This window comes from Desmodus rotundus, chromosome 6, assembly GCF_022682495.2.
Source record: "Desmodus rotundus isolate HL8 chromosome 6, HLdesRot8A.1, whole genome shotgun sequence".
NCBI lineage: Eukaryota > Metazoa > Chordata > Mammalia > Chiroptera > Phyllostomidae > Desmodus > Desmodus rotundus.
The window spans coordinates 31,436,240-31,456,154 of NC_071392.1; the positions used below are offsets into that span (position 1 = coordinate 31,436,240).

Consider the following 19,915-nt stretch of genomic DNA (forward strand, 5'->3'; position numbering starts at 1 on the left):
TCCTGAAATACCAACCTATGTTAAATACTTGTATCTGAACACTGTTTACAAAAATACATTTCACATGAAAGGCAAAAAAAGTATTCCTCACAGGATTTGTAGGCACATTAAAAACACTGAAAATAAGTTCTTTACGGAATTAGCCAGAAAATTAAAATTAGAATCCAGGTCTCTTTTTTCCTTGTTCGGAACTACAGCCACTATGCCCTATGATTGTAAACATTTCCTAATTGGCTCAGTGACAATTTGCTTAGCTATTTTAGGTTTCACAATGCCTATTTCCTCAAATATAATCATTCCATTTTTACTCAGGACTGACATCATGAACACATAAAAGCAAGATTCTTCAGGACAAGTAGGATCTTTTTAAACAGCTTGCCTGGCATGGAAGAACTGCAATATTATCTCATTCTGCTTTCTGGAACTAAAAACGTAGTCAAGTTGGGGCTCTGAGACCAAATTTAGCCCTTCAATACATCCAGGATGAATGAGTAGTAGTAACACACCAAACAACAAAACAGGATTCTATTCCATTTACCCCTATGAAAGACACTTAAACTTCATTTCCCATTATACACAGTGTTTTTAAAAAAAAAAGGAAAGAAAGAAAATGTATTAAAACTAAATATAAACTAAAAGTACAAAAAAAACCAAAATTTTTTTATACTTACTGAATAAGGAGGGCTAGGCAGTGAAATTTTAGAAATAAGCTTTAAAATGTGCCCATTTCTCTTATGAATAAAGTGAAAAATAGAAGTATTAATAATTACTGAGTTACTTTCATCCAAGTGTTCACATAGAGGAAATGGATGTGGTAAAGGCACACGGGATTCAACCTCATAAATGTCTTCATCTTGTTCTTCCAACCACGAGCCACGGAGTTTGACAGTTGCCAAATAGGTCCTGTAAGAATCCATTCTAGGAGATGCAGCTGCCAATTTTCCTCATTTACTTTATCAGCTTTCCATTACAACAAAAATCCTTTTTAAGTTTATCAAGATATTCCAGAGCAGTAAGAAGACTTCTTTTTAGCACTATCCAATACACATTATAAAACTGATTCATAAAAAACTGAACAAAAGAAAACCCCCACAAATCTAAAAAAAAACCCCAAACAAGAGCTAGATCTTTCAGTCGTCATGAAAAAAACCCCCCAAAACAAAAGTGAAAGCAAGGAAACACCTTTTTAACTAGAATAATTAACTAAATCCTTGAAGAATGGAAGAATAAAAAATATATAAATATCTAGTTGGCTGAGCAATAAAACTGCTTTCAGTATCAAATATGTCTGTTGAAATAAGAAACCCTTCCAAGCCGAACCTGGCAGGGAAGGTCAAGTTTTAAATCTCCACAGTAGCAGTCTTGAGCAATGCAGTTGCAATATTATTTCCCTTGTTCTTGCAGCTTCACCCAATTCAAAAGTAATAACCTCTTCTGAACTGGGCTATTCAAATAGCCTCTCACACTAAGCCAAGGGATTCTAGTCAGTGTCCCCTGAGGGAAAGGTCAGAACAGAGGGTGTGGTTTAATGTTTTTACCTATAGGTACTCTGACAGGTGGAATGTGAATTAATACGCCCACAGAAAAGCCTGCTTAACAGGATCCAAGCTTCACATCAGAGCTTTGAAAAGGGTAATTAGACAAGTTTATAATGCTTCTAAGATAAACTGTTTTTCCATCCCATTAAAATTTTTGTTTTAATTTAAAAATGTGAAATCAAGTATTGTAGTTTTGAGTCCATATTACTAATTAGTTCTTCAACTATATGAAATAACCATAATTATTTTTTTGAAAACTAAGTTGGTACTTCTTTTTGGTATTTCCTTAGAAATAATACTCATTCTTTTAAGCAGTTACTAGACTACAAGGGGAGGGGGGCAAAAGCAGGTTTACAATTGTGAATATCCCAGAGTTTATTCTTGTATTATTAATTAATTATTATTTTCCATACAAACAACTGTAAACCTACTTTTGCCCCACCCTGCATAGGTAGTCCAGTTATAACCTATTTCCACAATGAATTGTTTATAAAGTGAATGTTAAAGGGGAAAAACCCTCTTTTGAAAAGCTGCACTGTACATAACAGGTGGTAATTGTATCAGTTAAGGTATACTATGAACGGACGAAAACTTCCAAGTGCAAGTTGTGTATCAGAGCCCTCTTGTAGCTCCAGAAACTTGGGCAATAATGAATGATCCAGCCACTCAAAATTTTAAAAGATGAACAACTTTTTAATATTAAAAGATCCTCAAAAGTACAAGTTGTTTTAAATGAATGAAAAAGCTTTTATTGTGGTGCCTTTTCTCTGTCTGGTAACTAAATATCCTGAACCCACAAAACCTTGATCTATAGTGGAAAAACCCATATTAAAGCAAGGAGGTTTTACCAACAAAACTCCATTTTATAGCCACTTTCACCACAAAAAATTGTTAGAGGAGCCAATACTCAAGGCCAATAATAATTAGGAGAGAGAAAATGAGATTTTCTACAGAAAGCCCAGAATCTACAGGCAGATGGTTTGTGGCAAGGAAGGGGCAGCTGTCTCTTACAATTCTGGATTAGGCAATGACAAATTTTTGTTTATTATTATGTTTCTCACGCCAGCCCTCCCATCAGCCTGTGAAGGTGGAGGCCTAATCTTACCACTGATGCACGTGCGTTTGATACTACTAGGGCTTCAGCAGATACAAAACCATCAGCATTCTAGCTGCCCGGCTTTACGAACTGGCACGACCCATGCTTACAGCATGTCAAATACCTCTCAAAATACTTTCTTGGTGCCCTCTGCAAATTACAGTTTATTTAGATAATCTGGTACCCAATTTCTCTTATTTGAAGCAAAAACAAAACCCTGAAAGTAAGAAGTATTCCTTTATAAATAGAAACATTTAGGTCAAGGTAACAATTAACTACAAAGAAAAGAGAGAAAACACTAGGGAGGGAAAAAAGAAGAAAGCAGATTAAGATGATTTAGAATGGGACAAACAGCACTCATAACAACAGGACCCTAGCTGATTAATTCATGTTCGGAAAGGTGATCCTAAATTAAAATAATTCAAATGATCGTTCCTTCCCTCCACTTTGAAAGCATGTAAAACTTGTTTCCACCCATGTAAAAACAAACACATACACATATGTGTGTGTGTTTAAGTGCTATCCCTTTGTAACTAAGGATATAGGTCAAGGTTAAGAAAATCACATACACACACACACACACACAATACAGTAAAATCACAGGGGAAAAGACTCCAACAGCAGTTATGATGATTCAGGATAGTGGCAAAGAACTTTCCTAACAACAGTACATATATTAACTGATGGTATATTATATTAACTAATGTTCAGATTACTCTGAATTAGAATAAGTTTTAAATATATATTTAATTTTAGAAAGCACATGAAACTTTTTGCAACAAAAAAGTTAAAATAAAATGACTTCAATATTTAAAACACCCTTTCAATTATCTAGACTAGGGCACTGTCCCAAGTTTCAAATAATCTATATTTCTTTTTTTTTTTTTATTGTTATTCAATTACAGTTGTATGCCTTTTCTCCCCATCCCTACACCCCACCCCAGGTGACCCCACCTCCCTCCCCCCTCTCCACCCTCCCCCTTGGTTTTGTCCATGTATCCTTTATAGTAGTTCCTGTAATCCCCTCTACCCACTGTCCCCGCCCCTACCCCCCACCCCCGCCCTGGCTATTGTTAGATTGTTCTTAGCTTCAATGTCTCTGGTTATATTTTGTTTGCTTTTTCCTTCTATTGCTTATGTTCCAGTTAAAGGTGAGATCATATGGTATTTGTCCCTCACTGCCTGGCTTATTTCACTTAGCATAATGCTCTCCAGTTTCATCCATGCTGTTGCAAAGGGTATAAGCTCCTTCTTTCTCTCTGCTGCGTAGAATTCCATTGTGTAAATATACCATAGTTTTTGGATCCACTCGTTTGCTGATGGGCACTTCGGTTGCTTCCAGTACTTGGCTATTGTAAATTGTGCTGCTATGAACATTGGGGTGCACAGGTTCTTTTGGATTGGTGTTTCAGTGTTCTTAGGGTATAATCCCAGCAGCGGAATTACTGGGTCAAAGGGAAGTTCCATTTTTAGTTTTCTGAGGAAATTCCATATTGTTTTCCACAGTGGCCTCACCAGTCTGCATTCCCACCAACAGTGCACGAGGGTTCCCTTTTCTCCACATCCTCTCCAACATTTGTTTGTGGATTTGTTTATGTTGGCCATTCTGACTGGTGTGAGATGATACCTCATTGTGGTTTTAATTTGCATCTCTCTGATGGCTAGTGATGCTGAGCATCTTTTCATATGTCTCTGGGCCCTCTGTATGTCTTCCTTGGAGAAGTGTCTGTTCAAGTCCTTTGCCCATTTTTTAATTGGGTTGTTTGTCTTCCTGGAGTGGAGTTGTGTGAGTTCTTTATATATTTTGGAGATCAGGCCCTTGTCTGAGGTATCATTGGCAAATATGTTTTCCCATATTGTTGGTTCTCTTTGTAATTTGGTGCTGTTTTCTTTAGCCATGCAGAAGCTTTTTATTTTGATGAGGTCCCATTTGTTTATTCTTTCCTTTATGTCCCTTGCTTTAGGGGATGTGTCTGTGAGGATGTTGCTGCGTGGAATGTCTGAGATTTTCCTGCCAATGTTTTCCTCAAGGACTTTTATGGTGTTACGGCTTATATTTAAGTCTTTTATCCATCCTGAGTTTATTTTCGTGTATGGCGTAAGTTGGTGATCGAGTTTCATTTTTTTGCACGTAGCTGTCCAGATCTCCCAACACCATCTGTTGAAGAGACTGTTTTTGCTCCATTTTATGCTCCTGTCTCCTTTGTCAAATATTAATTGATCGTATAGATTTGAGTTTATTTCTGGGCTCTCTATTCTGTTCCATTGGTCTATGTGCCTGTTTTTATGCCAGTACCAGGCTGTTTTGATTACAGTGGCCTTGTAATACAGTTTGATATCAGGTATTGTGATCCCTCCTGCTTTGTTCTTCTTTCTCAAAATTGCTGCTGCTATTCGAGGTCGTTTATGGTTCCATATGAATTTCTGCAATGTTTGTTCTATATCTGTGAAATATGTCATGGGTACTCTAATAGGGATTGCATTGAATCTATAAATTGCTTTGGGTAGTATGGCCATTTTGATGATGTTAATTCTTCCAATCCAAGAACATGGTACATGCTTCCATTTGTTTGTATCTTCCTTAATTTCTTTCTTCAGTGTTGTGTAGTTTTCTGAGTACAGGTCTTTTACCTCCTTGGTTAGGTTTATTCCTAGGTACTTTATTTTTCTTGTTGCTATATCGAATGGGATTTCTTTCCTGATTTCTGTTTCTGCAGTTTCGTTGTTGGTGTACAGGAATGCCTTTGATTTCTGGGTATTGACTCTGTATCCAGCTATTTTGCCAAATTCATTTATTAGGTCGAGTAGTTTTTGAGTGGAGTCTATAGGGTTTTCCATGTACACTATCATGTCGTCTGCAAACAGTGACAGTTTCATTTCCTCCTTTCCAATTTGGATGCCTTTTATTGCTTTTTCTTGTCTGATTGCTGTGGCTAGGACTTCCAATACTATGTTGAATAGGAGTGGTGAGAGAGGGCATCCTTGTCTTGTTCCTGATCTTAGTGGGAAAGCTCTAAGTTTTTGTCCATTGAGTGTGATGTTGGCTGTAGGTCTCTCATATATGGCCTTAATTATGTTGAGGACTGCTCCCTTTATTCCCACTTTGCTGAGTGTTTTTATCAGAAATGGGTGCTGTATCTTATCGAACGCTTTTTCCGCATCTATTGATATGATCATGTGATTTTTGTCTTTGCTGTTGTTGATGTGATGTATTATGTTTATTGATTTGCGAATATTGTACCATCCTTGCATCCCTGGGATGAATCCCACTTGGTCATGGTGGATGATCTTTTTAATATATTGCTGGATGCGGTTTGCTAATATTTTGTTGAGAATTTTAGCGTCTATGTTCATCAGCGATATTGGCCTGAAGTTTTCTTTCTTTGTTGTGTCTTTGTCTGGTTTTGGGATTAGCATGATGTTGGCTTCATAAAAAGAGTTTGGGAGTCTTCCATCAGTTTGGGTTTTTTCGAATAGTCTGTGAAGGATAGGGGTTAGTTCTTCCTTAAATGCTTTGTAGAAATCTCCTGTGAAACGATCTGGTCCAGGGCTTTTGTGTGATGGGAGTTTCTTGATGACTGCTTCAATTTCCTTTGCTGATATTGGTCTGTTCAGGTTTTCTGCTTCTTCTTCAGTCAGTTTTGGCACATTATATTTTTCTAGAAATGTGTCCATTTCATCTAGGTTTTCAAATTTCTTAGCATATAGGTCTTCATAGTAATTTCTTACGATCCTTTGTATTTCTGTGGTATCAGTTGTAATCTCTCCACTTTCATTTCTAATTCTGTTTATTTGGATCCTCTCTCTTTTCTTCTTGATAAGCCTACTTAAAGGCTTGTCGATTTTGTTTATCTTTTCAAAGAACCAGCTTCTGGATTCATTGATCCTTACAATTGTGCTTTTAGTCTCTATGTCATTTAGTTCTACTCTGATCTTGGTTATTTCCTTCCTTCTGCTTGCTCTGGGCTGTCTTTGTTGTTGTTCCTCCAGTTCTTATAGGCATAGGGTTAGGTTGTTTGTTTGAACTGTTTCTAACTTCTTAAGGTAGGCCTGTATTGCTATGAACTTCCCTCTCAGGACTGCCTTTGCTGTGTCCCATAGGTTTTGGGTTGTTGTGAGTTCGTTTTCATTTGTTTCCAGGAAGTTTTTGATTTCTTCCCTAATCTCGTTCTTGACCCATTCATTGTTTAACAGCATGTTATTCAGTCTCCATGATTTTGAGTGTTTTGGGTTTTTACCCTTGGGGTTGGTTTCTAGTTTCAGACCCTTGTGGTCAGAGAAGATGCTTGATATGATTTCAATTTTCTTGAATTTGTTGAGGCTTGCTTTGTGTCCTATCATGTGGTCTATCTTTGAAAAAGTTCCATGGACACTTGAAAAGAATGTGTATTTTGCTTCTTTGGGATGAAAAGCTCTGTATATATCAGTTAAGTCCATTTCCTCTAGGGTATTGTTAAGTGACACAATATCTTTGTTGATCTTTTGTTTGGAAGACCTGTCCATTTTTGATAGTGGGGTGTTAAAATCCCCTACTATAATTGTGTTGCTGTCAATATCTTTCTTGAAATCCTCCAAGATTTTCTTTATGTATTTGGGTGCTCCTATGTTGGGTGCATATATATTTATAATGTTTATGTCTTCTTGGTGGATTCTTTCTTTGCGTATTATGAAGTGACCTTCTGGGTCTCTCTTTATGGCCCTTCTTTGGAAGTCTATTTTGTCTGATATGAGTATTGCTACCCCTGCTTTTTTTTCCTGTCCGTTTGCTTGGAAAATTTGTTTCCAGCCCTTCACTTTCAGTCTGTGTAAGTCTTTTGTCCTGAGATGGGTTTCTTGTAGGCAGCATATGTGTGGGTCATGTTTTCTTATCCATTCAGCTGTTCTATGTCTTTTGATTGGAGCATTTAATCCATTTACGTTTAAGGTTATTATCGATAGGTAGTTATTCATTGCCATTATTTCCTACCTGTGTTCCTCTATCTTTCTCTTTTCCTTCCTTTCCTTAAAGGAGTCCCTTTAGCATCTCTTGCAGAGCTGGTTTGGTGGAGCTGTATTCTTTTAGACTTCTTTTGTCTGGGAAACTCTTTATTTGGTCTTCTATCTTGATTGAGAGCCTTGCTGGGTAAAGTAGTCTTGGTTGCAGGCCTCTGGTTCTCATTATTTGGAATATTTTTTGCCATGCTCTTCTGGCTTGGAGCGTTTCCATTGAGAAGTCAGTTGCTAACCTTATTGGGGCTCCCTTGTATGTTACTTCCTTTTTCTCCCTTGCTGCCTTTAAGATCCTCTCTTTGTCTTGGAAATTTGCCATTTTAATTATGATGTGTCTTGCAGTGGGTCTCTTTGGGTTCCTCTTGTTTGGGACTCTCTGTGATTCCTGGATTTGGGTGACTTTTTCTCTCCTCAGATTAGGGAAATTTTCCATCATTACTTTTTCAAACAGGTTTTCTATCCCTTGCTCTTCTTCTTCTCCTTCTGGTATTCCTATTATACGGATATTGTTACGTTTCATGTTGTCCTGCATTTCCCTTATTGCCTCTTCATTCTTTCTGGGCCTCTTTTCCTTTTCTTGCTCTTTCTGGGTGTTTTTTTCTACTTTATCCTCCAGCTCGCTGATCTGATCCTCTGCTTCATCAAGTCTGCTTTTAATTCCTTCTACTGTGTTCTTCAATTCAGAAATTGTATTCTTCATTTCCTCTTGGCTCTTGTTGATATTTTCTATTTCCTTTTTCATGATGATATACTTTGCAGTGAGTTCATTGTAGTTTCCTTGTAGTTTCTGGTAGTTCTCTTTGAGCTCAGAGAGCTCAGTGAGCTTCCTGATGACCATTGCTTTGAATTCAGTATCTGATAGTTGACTTGCCTCTTTTTCGGTTAGTATTCTTTCTGAGACTTCCTCCTTTCCTTTCATTTGGGAATTGTTTCTTTGTCTTCCCATTGTTTGTGAGGCTCTTCTTGTTGGCCTCTGCTTCTTAAATTGCTTTGTTCTGACTCCCTGGGTTTATGATATGAACTTCTATGGTAGAATGCCAATGGGATTCGGTGGTGCTGTCTCCTTACTCTCCTGTGCTCACTGGTCTTGAGCTGACGTTTATGTGTTTAACACGGTCTAACTCTAGTCTTTTCAGCACTCCAGGTTTTGTTGTCTCACCGTCAGATCTTTCAATGTCCTCTATCTTTGGTCTCTGATCTTCGTATATGCTGGAGTACTGTTGGCTGTTCGCTCTGCTCCTCAGATCAGCTAGGTATTTCCCTGGCGTTGAGGGGAAGTGGATTCCGCTCCCACCTATGTTGCCGCCATCTTCAACCCCCAACTAGATTGCTGGTTGGATTCCTGGTCCTGGCTCACAAGATGCTGGTCTGGGCGTGTATGGGAGGCATCCAATCGATGATTCTCTCTCGCATCACTGTTTCTCTCTCTCTCTTCCTCTCTCTCTCCCAGAAATGATGAAAATGGCACCCAGAAGATTGAGGTGTCCTTTCAGCATCTGCCCTGAGCCTCAGCTTTAGGAAGCCAACAGCCACCCAAATAATCTATATTTCAATTTATATTTGAAGGCTTAATTTATGGTAGAGAGTTATGTTTCCCAAACTAAATAGCTTTATTTGTACAATGTCCAGCTATTTAAACATTTTCCCATAAATATTCCCCTCCAATTGAAAACCACTTCTGTTGTTCTCTTGCATTTTGATTTATTTATTTCTCTAATGAGAGTGAATCCTGCATAAAATACCCCAACCAATGCTTATAATAAGCATACTGGGGCAACACCTAGTAGAAAGTGTTCCAACACTTTGCAGTTATCACCTCTAAAATACAAAAATGACAACACAAAATCCTAAATTATATTATTGTTTCATCTTCAGGGAAGGTCTCTTTTTTTGAGAAAATATAGAAACATGTAGCTCAGAGTCCATTATTCTTAAAAAATGATAAACTAATAAAGTCATGAGAACTGCCTACAATAAAAATCACTCTGTGGAAATACATTCCTTACTCACTAATTTCCTCCAGGGCCTCAGGAATCTCTTGGTAAATAATCTCCTGTGGCTCTAAACAGTATACCTGGGTTGTGAAAAAAATTGCTGAAAGACTATTCCTACAGAACAGACTGATTTCTATAGCTACCTGATCCAAGAATCAAGAATCTGAAACCACACCCTCAAAGACAAATTTTCTGCAGAACCACAGCGAGTACTGAATAAAGACTATGTTAAAGAGATTTATCTTTCCAATGGCTTGAGGGTAGTCTCTAAATACTTTTCCTCATATTATAATGAAACCTATCCCAAATAATAGGAAACAGCAATAGGTTGAATATAAGCCCAATTTTATTGTAGCCTGTCTGGGCAAAAGAGAAGTAAAATCCATCATAATAAATGTATTATTATATGGGTTTGGACATACCACTGGGCAAATCACTTGTGAAATCAAATACTACTGTAATAGACTTTATGAAATTAGTCTCGAAGGTAGATGCCCTAATACCCGGTAAAGAAAATGCTTACTAGTTCTTTTATTGAAGAAGGAAGTACCTATAGAACCTAGAGCAGCTGCACCTTAAAACTAAGTACAAGGTGTAATCATGTATCTTCCACTAAAATTATACATCACATAAAACCATACCATTAATAAAAAAGAACCTTGAAATTTGACAGTGTTTACTTAGACCATGGGGCCTTTTCAGTGAAGCTCCACCCCAACCCCAAACACAAGCCCACAGTCACAGGCAATAATCTTTAATTTTGATGGAGGCAGGGTTTTTCTGATCCAAAGGCCACATCTACCACCTCTGTTCTGGGTTCCATCCTCACCTACGCCAAGGACCTGGCTCCACAAACCCAATCCCTCTGTCCTGCACCTTCAACCTTGCTAGTGAATATAAACTACTCCAACCTTTTCAAAAACACTCCCTTCTCAAGCTAGTACTCTCCTGTTTTCTTCACAGCGAGATGTCATGAAATTGCTATTTCTCCAACTCTGTTTCTTTAACATTCTGAATATTAAGTTTCTCCTCTACCAACCCCATGAAACTGTTTTCATCAAGGTCACTATGATACCTATATTGAAATACCCAATGGACACCACATCCTCAGCATCCATGATTTCTCCACGGTAACTGATACTTTTACAAAAACAATCATTTTTTTGGCTTTAATGTTGATTTTCCTCTTATCTCTCATTCTTGGTCTCCTTTGTACTTACCTATCCATATTCTCTTTTAAATGTCAGCATTCTACCAGTATAAAAAATTAGCACTGTACACTCTCCAACACCAAGGCATCAAAAGTCCTTAACATGCGACAACCTCCAATCTGGTTCTCCACAAACTCTAGACTCTAGTGAATCTTTACTTGATGCCCCCCCCTCGCCCCCCACAATGCATTTCCAACTCAGTATCTAAAACAAAATTCATTATTCACTTATTTTGTACCCTTATCTCAATAAATGAAATGTACTAACAAGTTGGTTGAATCAAGGGTCATGCCTGATTTCTCTCCTTTTCCTTATGTTCCACATCCAACCAGTCACACCAACTTCTATCAAAATTCAACTTCCTAGCCCTGGCCAGGTCGCTCAGTTGGTTGTAGGTTTGATCCCTGGTGAGGGCACATATAAGAAACAACTGACGAATGCATAAATAAATGGAACGACAAATCAATGTTTCGGTGTCTCTCCTCCCTTCCTCTCTCCCCCCAAAATAAAAAAAATTAAACTCCCTAAAATTTTAAAAATCACTTTCCTCCTGACTTAGCTTGATCTTGATCACTTTTCACTTAGAATGTTCTAAATTTTGTTTCTCTACATTCAGCATCTATCCTCACCATCTTCCTGCCCATCCATCCGCCTGAGGAATCTAAAACACAAATTTGATATTACTACTTTCTTGCCAAAAATATTTCAGTGACTCCCCAACTTTTCAGCTTAAAGTTAAAACGACTGAACTTAGCCCAAAAAGGACTGGACAGTAACCACTGCCTACCACCCGTCTGCCCTCAGCTTCTATCAGTTTCCCATGCCCCATTGCAAATGTTTATCACACAGAACTATCCAGCCCTCATGCACATCATGCTGGTTTACACCAACATGCTATGCCTTTTCCCACAAATGTTTTTCTTGTTCTCCTTATCTTTTAAGTCTTTAGTTCCTTCCCTAAAATGTTCTCTGAATTATACTTTCATCTCCATCACTCCACTGAAACTGCTCTTGTAAGGTTACTGATGATCACACAGATTTCAGAGTCCATTCCTCAGCCTGTAACTTACACCACCTCAGCAGCTGTAACTGACAGAGTAATTCACTCCTTTCATTTTCAAAGGGCAGGAAAAAAAAAAGGCATTTAAGAGCCTGGACACTGAAGCCAGACTGCCAGGGTTCAAATTCCAACTCTATCACTTAACAGAGGTAAACCTAGGCAAGTGACTTCTGTAACTGGTTTCTTCTATACTTCTGCCATGGAGCTCTCCATCCCCTACTCCATCCAGTCTATTTTTAACAAGGCAGTCAAAGTGATCCTTTTGAAAAATAAGTTAGATCATTACTCAAAAATTGCTAATGAACCCAAACTAGAAATAATCTATATAACTTCTAAATAGCAAATGGATAAACTGTGTTGCACACATACAATGAGATACTCCTCAGTTATAAAAAGGAACTGTTAATACACATAACAACATAGATGAATCTTAAATACACTTTGTTAAGGCAATGAAGCCAGACTTAAAAGAGAACACAATGCATGACTGCATTTGTGACACTCTGGAAAAGGCAAATCTAGAGGGATGGAAAGCAACCAATGGTTGCCAAGGACAGGAGGTGGAGGAGTGGCCAAGAACAAAAGAGCAGCACCAGGAAATTTTGGGGTGATGGACCTATTTAGTAACACGTTTGTGGTGGTAGATACATATCTCTATGCATCTGTCACCAAAAAACCCCACAAAAAACTGTCTACACAAAGAGTGAGTTTTATGGTATGTAAATTTTAAAAAGTTATCCAGAATGTGGGAGAACTCAAATTAGAATAAAAACGGTAACAAATGGTTCTAACTATACTAAAAATAGTAACAGCATGGGGTGGGGACGGAAAAAGTTAACCAAAGATTCTTTGAAAAACAGTATTCTGACTTTGTAAGGCTAAAGACAAAACAGTGTACACAAATACTGTACCCTAATTAATAAATTTGTTTTTCACAGGGGTATAGGTTAGCAAGTGTGAAAATTACTTTGTGGGTGTATATTCCTATCAGAATTTTTTTTTTTTTTTACTACATATACAGATACAGAAATAAATACAGATGCAAGGGTTAATATACTACATATGTTTTCAAGTTGTCTGCTGAGAGAACTAGAAGTCCTGACACCCCGGTAATAACAGGCGCTTCTAGCATCCCTATCTTGGTTTCTAAATATTCTCCAATAAAAAGAACTTGAAGCTTTGGAAAGGTGGTTGATTCTAGGGCTGGGCCAGAAAAAATACATGCTGGGCCTGGAGCCTCTAATAGTAAAAACGCTCAAAAGTAAGCATTTTGCTTGCAACGGTACAAACACCAACCTAAAAAATTTCTCAATGCCAAAGATAGAAGCAAAACATATCATTACAGTACTGGATTATAACCCAGTAAAAAATAAATAGATTAATTAAAAAGCCATGAGTCCATAAGGATCCTGATTAGTTAAACAGATGTGAATGAAGAGACAACTCTTATAGAAAAACTCCAATCAATAATTAAAAGGATGAGGAAAATAAACACCACAGTAATAACTGTGCAGGCAAAATCCACCAATGTATGCTAACATTACTGGGTGAAAGTTTAAGGAGAAACAAAATTATATGCATATTCTAAAGTACTCCCCACAACACTTATTAATTACAAAGAGACAAAAATACTAATATTACAGTGGAGAAACACAGCAGATACAACAATTAATCAAGATTTACAGCTCCAATTTAAAAAACAAACCAAAAAAAACTATGGCCTGTGCTTTCTGTAGCTTCTCTAACAAATTTATGTTTACTCTCAAGTCATGAAAATATCCTAGCTTTTCTTCTAGAAACGTTGTAGCTCTATTTTTAATAACTAGTTCTATCTTGTAATATTTTTTTTGCATGTTGTGAGGTGGAGACTAAGGTTCTTTTTATTTTTCTTTTTCCATATAGATATGTAGTTTAAAAATTTTTGGTCTTTGTTGAAGAAGTCATTTGATTATGTGTGTATGGGTTTATTTCTGGGACCTCTGTTTTGCTCCACTGGTCTGTACTTTTTACCAGTACAGGAATGTCTTGCTTTATACTAAACCTCAAAGTCAGGGAGCATGAGTGCTCCAAACTAGGACCCATTCTAGGTCCTTTGAATTTTCATATAAACTTTCAAATCAGCTAGTCAATTTCTATTAGTAAAAACCTGCTGGGACTTAGACTGGCATTACATTACATCTACAGGTTAATGTATAAAAACCTGACAACAAGATCATCTCCCAATCCACAGACGCTGTGTATATTCCATTTATTAAGGTCTTCTTTTATTTTGATCAGCAATGTTTTAGTTTTCACTAGAGTTCTTTGAACACATTTTGTAGTACTTGTTTGTGGATGCTATTGAAAACGATGTTTTAACAAGTTTATCTACAGCCCTAGTCACGGGCTCAGTTGTTGGAACATCTTCCTGTACACCAAAAAGTTGTGGGTTAGATCCCTGGTCAGGACATGTACCAAGGGTGTGGGCTAGATCCATGGTTGGGCATATACAGGAGGCAACCAATTGATGTTTCTCTTTCACATTGACATTTCTCAATCTCTCCCTTCCTCACTCTCTAAGATCAATGAACATGTCCTCGGATGAGGATTAAAAAAATGTTTATCTGCAAATGACACATAATTGTGTGTGTAACTGCGTGTAAAAGAGTGTGTACTATAACACTTCAGAGATTCATAAGGGAAGACTTGGAAACACCATTGTGCACGTGCATGTGGGCACACAAAGGTACATGGTACCCGCTGCTCAGAATTGGATAAATTACACTCCTCAGTTCATGGCACTATCTCATCACTGGTCCATGCAGGACAGACATATTTTTGTACATATGTACGTATTTTCAGTAATGTCAAAAGTACCTTACCTTCTAATCTGCCTCTCCAAACAAAAGAAAACAAAAGTCTAACATCACCAGTAATAAGACACTGACATCATGTGTACCCTGATGACTCACACTGAGAGGGGCCAGCATTTCTGTGGTATTCTTATCAAAAATGCATTAAGTGTCATGTAAACATGAGAAAATATCAGAAAAATCTAAAATAGGAGACATTTTACAAAATGACTGGCCAGTGATTTTAAAGCATGAAGGTCATGAAAACAAAGAAAGACTCAGGAACTATCAGAGACTGGAGAAAAAAAAGAAGCCATGACAGCAAAATGCAATGTGGAATCCTGGAACAGACCCTAGAAAAAAAAAGGACATTAGTGGGAAAACTGGTACAATCCAAATGGTGTGTAGTTAAGGATATCGTACCAGTTTTAATTTCTTAGTTTTGATAATTATAGTATGGTTATGCAAGATATTATCATTAGGAGGATTCTGGTGAAGGGTACATGGAACTCACTGTACTATTTTTGCAACTTTTCTGAAAGTCTAAAGTTATTTCAAAACAAAGAGTTAAAAAATTATACCCAATGATTCCACATCTCATTAAGAATTAAATCACATGGACAAAATCAAGGGGGAGGGTGGAGGTGGGGGAGGGAGGGGGGTTTGGCTGGGGTAGGGTGGAGGGATGGGGAGAAAAGGCATACAACTGTAATTGAATAACAATAAAAATTTTAAAAAATTATATATTACCCTAGAAAAAAAAAGAATGAAATCCAAGCTCCATGTGATCTGGTTCCCAGATATTACTCTAACCTCATCTCCCACACTTCCACTTCCTTGCTCCAGCTGCACTGGCCTCTGTCAGCCACAAAAAGCAACAAAAAAAGTAAGCACAAGACCACCTCAGGACCTTTGTATTTGTTATTTCTTTGCTTGAAACATTCTTCTTTTACCTACCTACATGCCTGTTTCCAATATGTAGTTAAAGTGATACTCAAGCATATTTATTATCACAGAGAAATGATTTCTGTAATTTCCCTACATAATGCTCCCTTCCCCCATTATGCTCTATCTCCCCCTATTTTATTTTTCTTTATGGTAGATATCATTATCTGACATACTATATATTTATTTATTGTTAGTCTCCACCATTAAATATTTATTTTATTTATTTATTTTTACAGAGAGGGGAAGGGAGGGAGAAAGGGAGGGAAAGAAACATCAATGTGTGGTTGCCTCTCATGCACCCCCTACTGGGGACCTTGCTTGCAATCTAGGCATGTGCCCTGACTGGGAATCGAACCAGTGACCCTTTGGCTGGTGCTCTATCCACTGAGCCACACCAGTCAGGGCTCCACCATTAAATATTAAACTCTATAAAAGTAAGGACTTTGGAGAGACTTCCAGTCAAGATGGAGGCATAGGTAAACATGGCTTGCTTCCTCACATAACCACATCAAAATTACAACTAAAGTATGACCAGAGATCACTCAGAGCCATCAGAAATCTAGCTGAATGTTAATCCAACAACTATAGAACTAAAGAAACCATATCAATCCAGAAGGATAGGAGACACAGTGACGCAAAGACATGGAATGGGCATGTCCCCCACACACATGTGGTGGATAAAAATTTGGGAGGGATATCTCAGGAGCCAGAGGTCCCAGACCCACACCAGGCCCCTCAGCCCAGGTTACCAGTGCTTCTAGGAAGAGAAGCCCCCATAACTTCTGCCTGTAAAAACCAACAGGATTAGAATTGATGAAAAAAAAACTACTGGACTTCTTGGCAGTTCCTCTTAAAGGGCCCATTCTGAACTTAGAAGGTAAAAGGGAAATATCCCATTATGAAGAACCAAATACTGACACATTGAAAGGAAAATGGAATGCCAGTTATTGGTCCCTTTGAGCTCCAACACCACTGGAGTAGCAGCTTGAAAGGTACCAGTGGTATACAGGAAGGAACTGAAGTGTCTGGCATCAGGGCGAGAGCTGGGGGACAGCTCTCTACCAGACAGAAAAGTGGGCCAAGGCATTGTGTTTTTTCTGAGCCCTTCCCTGCCAAGCCACTGAACTAGCAGGGAGGAACCATATCTGAGAATCCATCAGCCTGGCTTACACTGTTTGCCCCACCCTGGCCTGTATCTGAGGCTCTGCCACACCCAACTTACAGGCCTGCCGCTAGCCCCATATCTCTGGCTAAGCAGCCCCAGGCCTGGCACTAGCAGCAACCAACTTTGGATCACAGTTTGGCTTTGCCTAGGAATCTCTGAGCCCAGCACAAGTAGCAGCCATCTCACATTGCTTTATAGCTCATGTTGGGTGGTTCCAGGCAGAACACAGGTGGTGGCTGACCCTGACCTGCACCACCAGGGTAACATCAGAGTCTGCACACCTAGTGGACAGCTACAAACCACATCGGAGCACCACCACCCTGCCCCAGCACAGCTGACCTTCATAGAGGGTGGAAGTTGGTGGTCAGTAGTTAATAGCAAGTCCTTGAGGCTGACCAGCCTGGCTAAATCCCTCCCATTGACCTGCCAACAGCAAACAAGGCTCAACTACAAGAGGAAGGTGTACTCTGCACACATGGAGGGCGTACCTTTAGCACCCAGTTTGGGTGATAGGGGAGGCTGTGCCATTGGAGCCTATAGGCCATGCTTCCAAGACAGTGAGTCATAGCAGCTCTACCTAACACACACAAACAAACACAGGGAGGCTGCCAAAATAAGAAGACAAAGAAACATGACCCAAATGAAAGAACAGATCAAAACTCCAGAGAAAGAGCTAAATGAAATGGAGACAAGCAATCTATCAGATGCAGAGCTCAAAATATTGGTTATAAGGATGCTCAAGGAACTCAGTGACTACTTCAACAGCATAAAAAAGAGGGAGAAATAATGGTTATATTAATGGAAATAAACAATTTACAGGGAACAACAGTAGAGTGGATGAAGCTGAGAATCAAATCAATGATTTGGAACATAAGAAAAAACAACCAATAAGAACAAGAAGAAAAAATAATCCAAAAAATGAGGATAGTGTAAGAAATCTCTAGTATAACTTCAAGCTAACCAACATTCACATTATAGGGGTGCCAGAAGGAGGAAAGAAAGAGCAAGAAATTGGAAATCTATTTGAAAAAATAATGAAAGAAAACCTCCCTAATTTGGTGAAGGAAATAGACATGCAAGTCCAGGAAGCACAGAGAGTCCCAAACGAGATGAACGTAAACAAGTCCACATCAAGACACATCATAATTAAAATGCCAAAGGTTAAAGATAGAGAATATAAAAGTAGCAAGAGAAAAGCAGTAACTTACTTATAGGGGATTTCCCATAAGGCTGTCAGCCTATTTTTCAAAAGAAACTTTGCAGGGAAACATGGATTAGCAACAAATACTCAAAGTCACAAAAAGCAGGGACATAGAACCAAGATTTCTCTACTCAGCAAAACTATCATTTAGAATGGAAAGGCAAATAAAGAGCTTCCAAGACAAGAAAAAACTAAAAGAGCTCATCATCACCCAAACATTATCATATGAAATGTTAAAGGGACTTATTTAGGAAAAACAAGGTCAAAACTATGAATAATAAAATGACAATAAACATACACACAAAAGGCAAGGATTCTGTCCATTTTGTTCATTGCTGTACTTCCAGTACCTAGAAAAACAATTGTTATATGGCAGGTGCTCAATAAATTTGATAAATGAATATGAAACCCTCTAATAAACCTTACTTAGTTCCACCTTACCCTAAACTGTCAGATGCTCCTCTTTTTTCTAGTCTCAGGGTATCCTGGGCGGAGCTATTTACATGAATTTGTCTTTCACTGCAAGCATAATTATAATACTGTCTGTAAGTTCTGTTTTATATTTTTTAATAAGCAAAAATAAGTCAAGGTAAAAGGGAAATACTCCATTATGAAGAACCAAATACTGACACATTGAAAGGAAAGTGGAATGCCAGTTATTTCACAAAGGTGACTACACATTGTTTTGCATTTTTTAACTATTAAAAATATTTATCACATTCAGAATCATTTTAGTTTTTGATGAGAATAATTTAAGAAGTCAATGGCTATAAATATCTATTTATGGATGAGTAGTAAATGAACTAAAATTAGTTTAAAAGAAAGTTTTACAAAGCTCCTATTCCCAATGCCTGAAAAATATAACTCACCCAAGGCATATCTTATTTTTATACTAAATGTCAACAACTACTTCAATCTTTTATAAAATAGATATTAAGAGAACACTTCAAAATCCTGCTAGAATAATAGACACATTATACTAATAATCTCTAGATCAATAGTCCTCAAACTTTTGTGTGTATCAGAATTACCGAAAGGACTTGCTAAAACACAGGTTGCTGAGTTCCATCATTCAGTAGGTCTGGCTGGGGCAGGGACTGAGAATTTACATTTAGACAAGTCCTCAGTGATGCTGATATTGCTGGCTTAGAGACCACTCTTTTGTGAATTGCTTCCTGTGCTAGGCAGTTTTTGTGATCTGTCAGTACAGTACAACTTACATAACATATTGCTGCTTCAGTACTTAACAAATTGAGAATAATCTGGCTCCTACTGTACCTCACACTACCTGGTTACTTAAGCAGATATGATGAGCTGTGATCATGGCCCAGGAAACTTAGTGTTTCAGGTGGACCTGACACACTTGTCTACGGGCAGTACTCATGGAGCAGGGGGAAGAGTGGCCTATAGGAACATTGGAACCACCAATCACTTCTGATTTATTTACTGTTCTTCACGATGCTTGTGAAAAGACAAACATACCGCATTAACTACACTGTCCATAATTCACAATGGTATCAAGTAGTAGCAACAGTATTAACAGTACTCAAGAGCCAGGTCAGAAGTATTTAACAATGGTCAAAAAAAGAAAAGTATGAACAGTTGTTTTCATGGTAGGAAACAGTACAAATCACAAAATTAAATACTGATATGACCAGAATAAGCCCCCCAAAGCAGCATCATGTAGAAATTCAGAATTTATACTATACAGCTCATGAAATTAAAAAGGTAATCATGATGTACATGCACTCAAGCTTTCAAGGTGTTGAGAAACAACAACAGAAAACACCTGCTGCTCCCACTAATTTAGTGGCGCATGAGATTGTTAAAGTGGCTTGTGCACAAGCATTTTAAAAGGAAGCCAATCTGTGGCCTGTGTTAA

At 38.0% G+C, this 19,915-nt stretch overlaps 1 protein-coding gene across 6 annotated transcripts in view; it reads right to left on the reverse strand.

Moving 5' to 3' along the window:
- The window catches only part of AKAP9 (A-kinase anchoring protein 9), a 177,826-nt gene that overhangs the window by 51,028 nt on the left and 106,883 nt on the right, over window positions 1-19,915 (reverse strand). The window contains exon 1 of one of the 6 annotated variants that reach the window (XM_045185211.3): window positions 672-1,476. The exons of the other annotated variants lie outside the window; for them this stretch is intronic. Within the exon in view, the coding sequence (XP_045041146.2) occupies window positions 672-917 (246 nt within the window). The 5' untranslated portion in view covers window positions 918-1,476. Of the gene's footprint in view, window positions 1-671; window positions 1,477-19,915 lie in introns of those variants that run through there. 6 annotated transcript variants of the gene reach the window in all.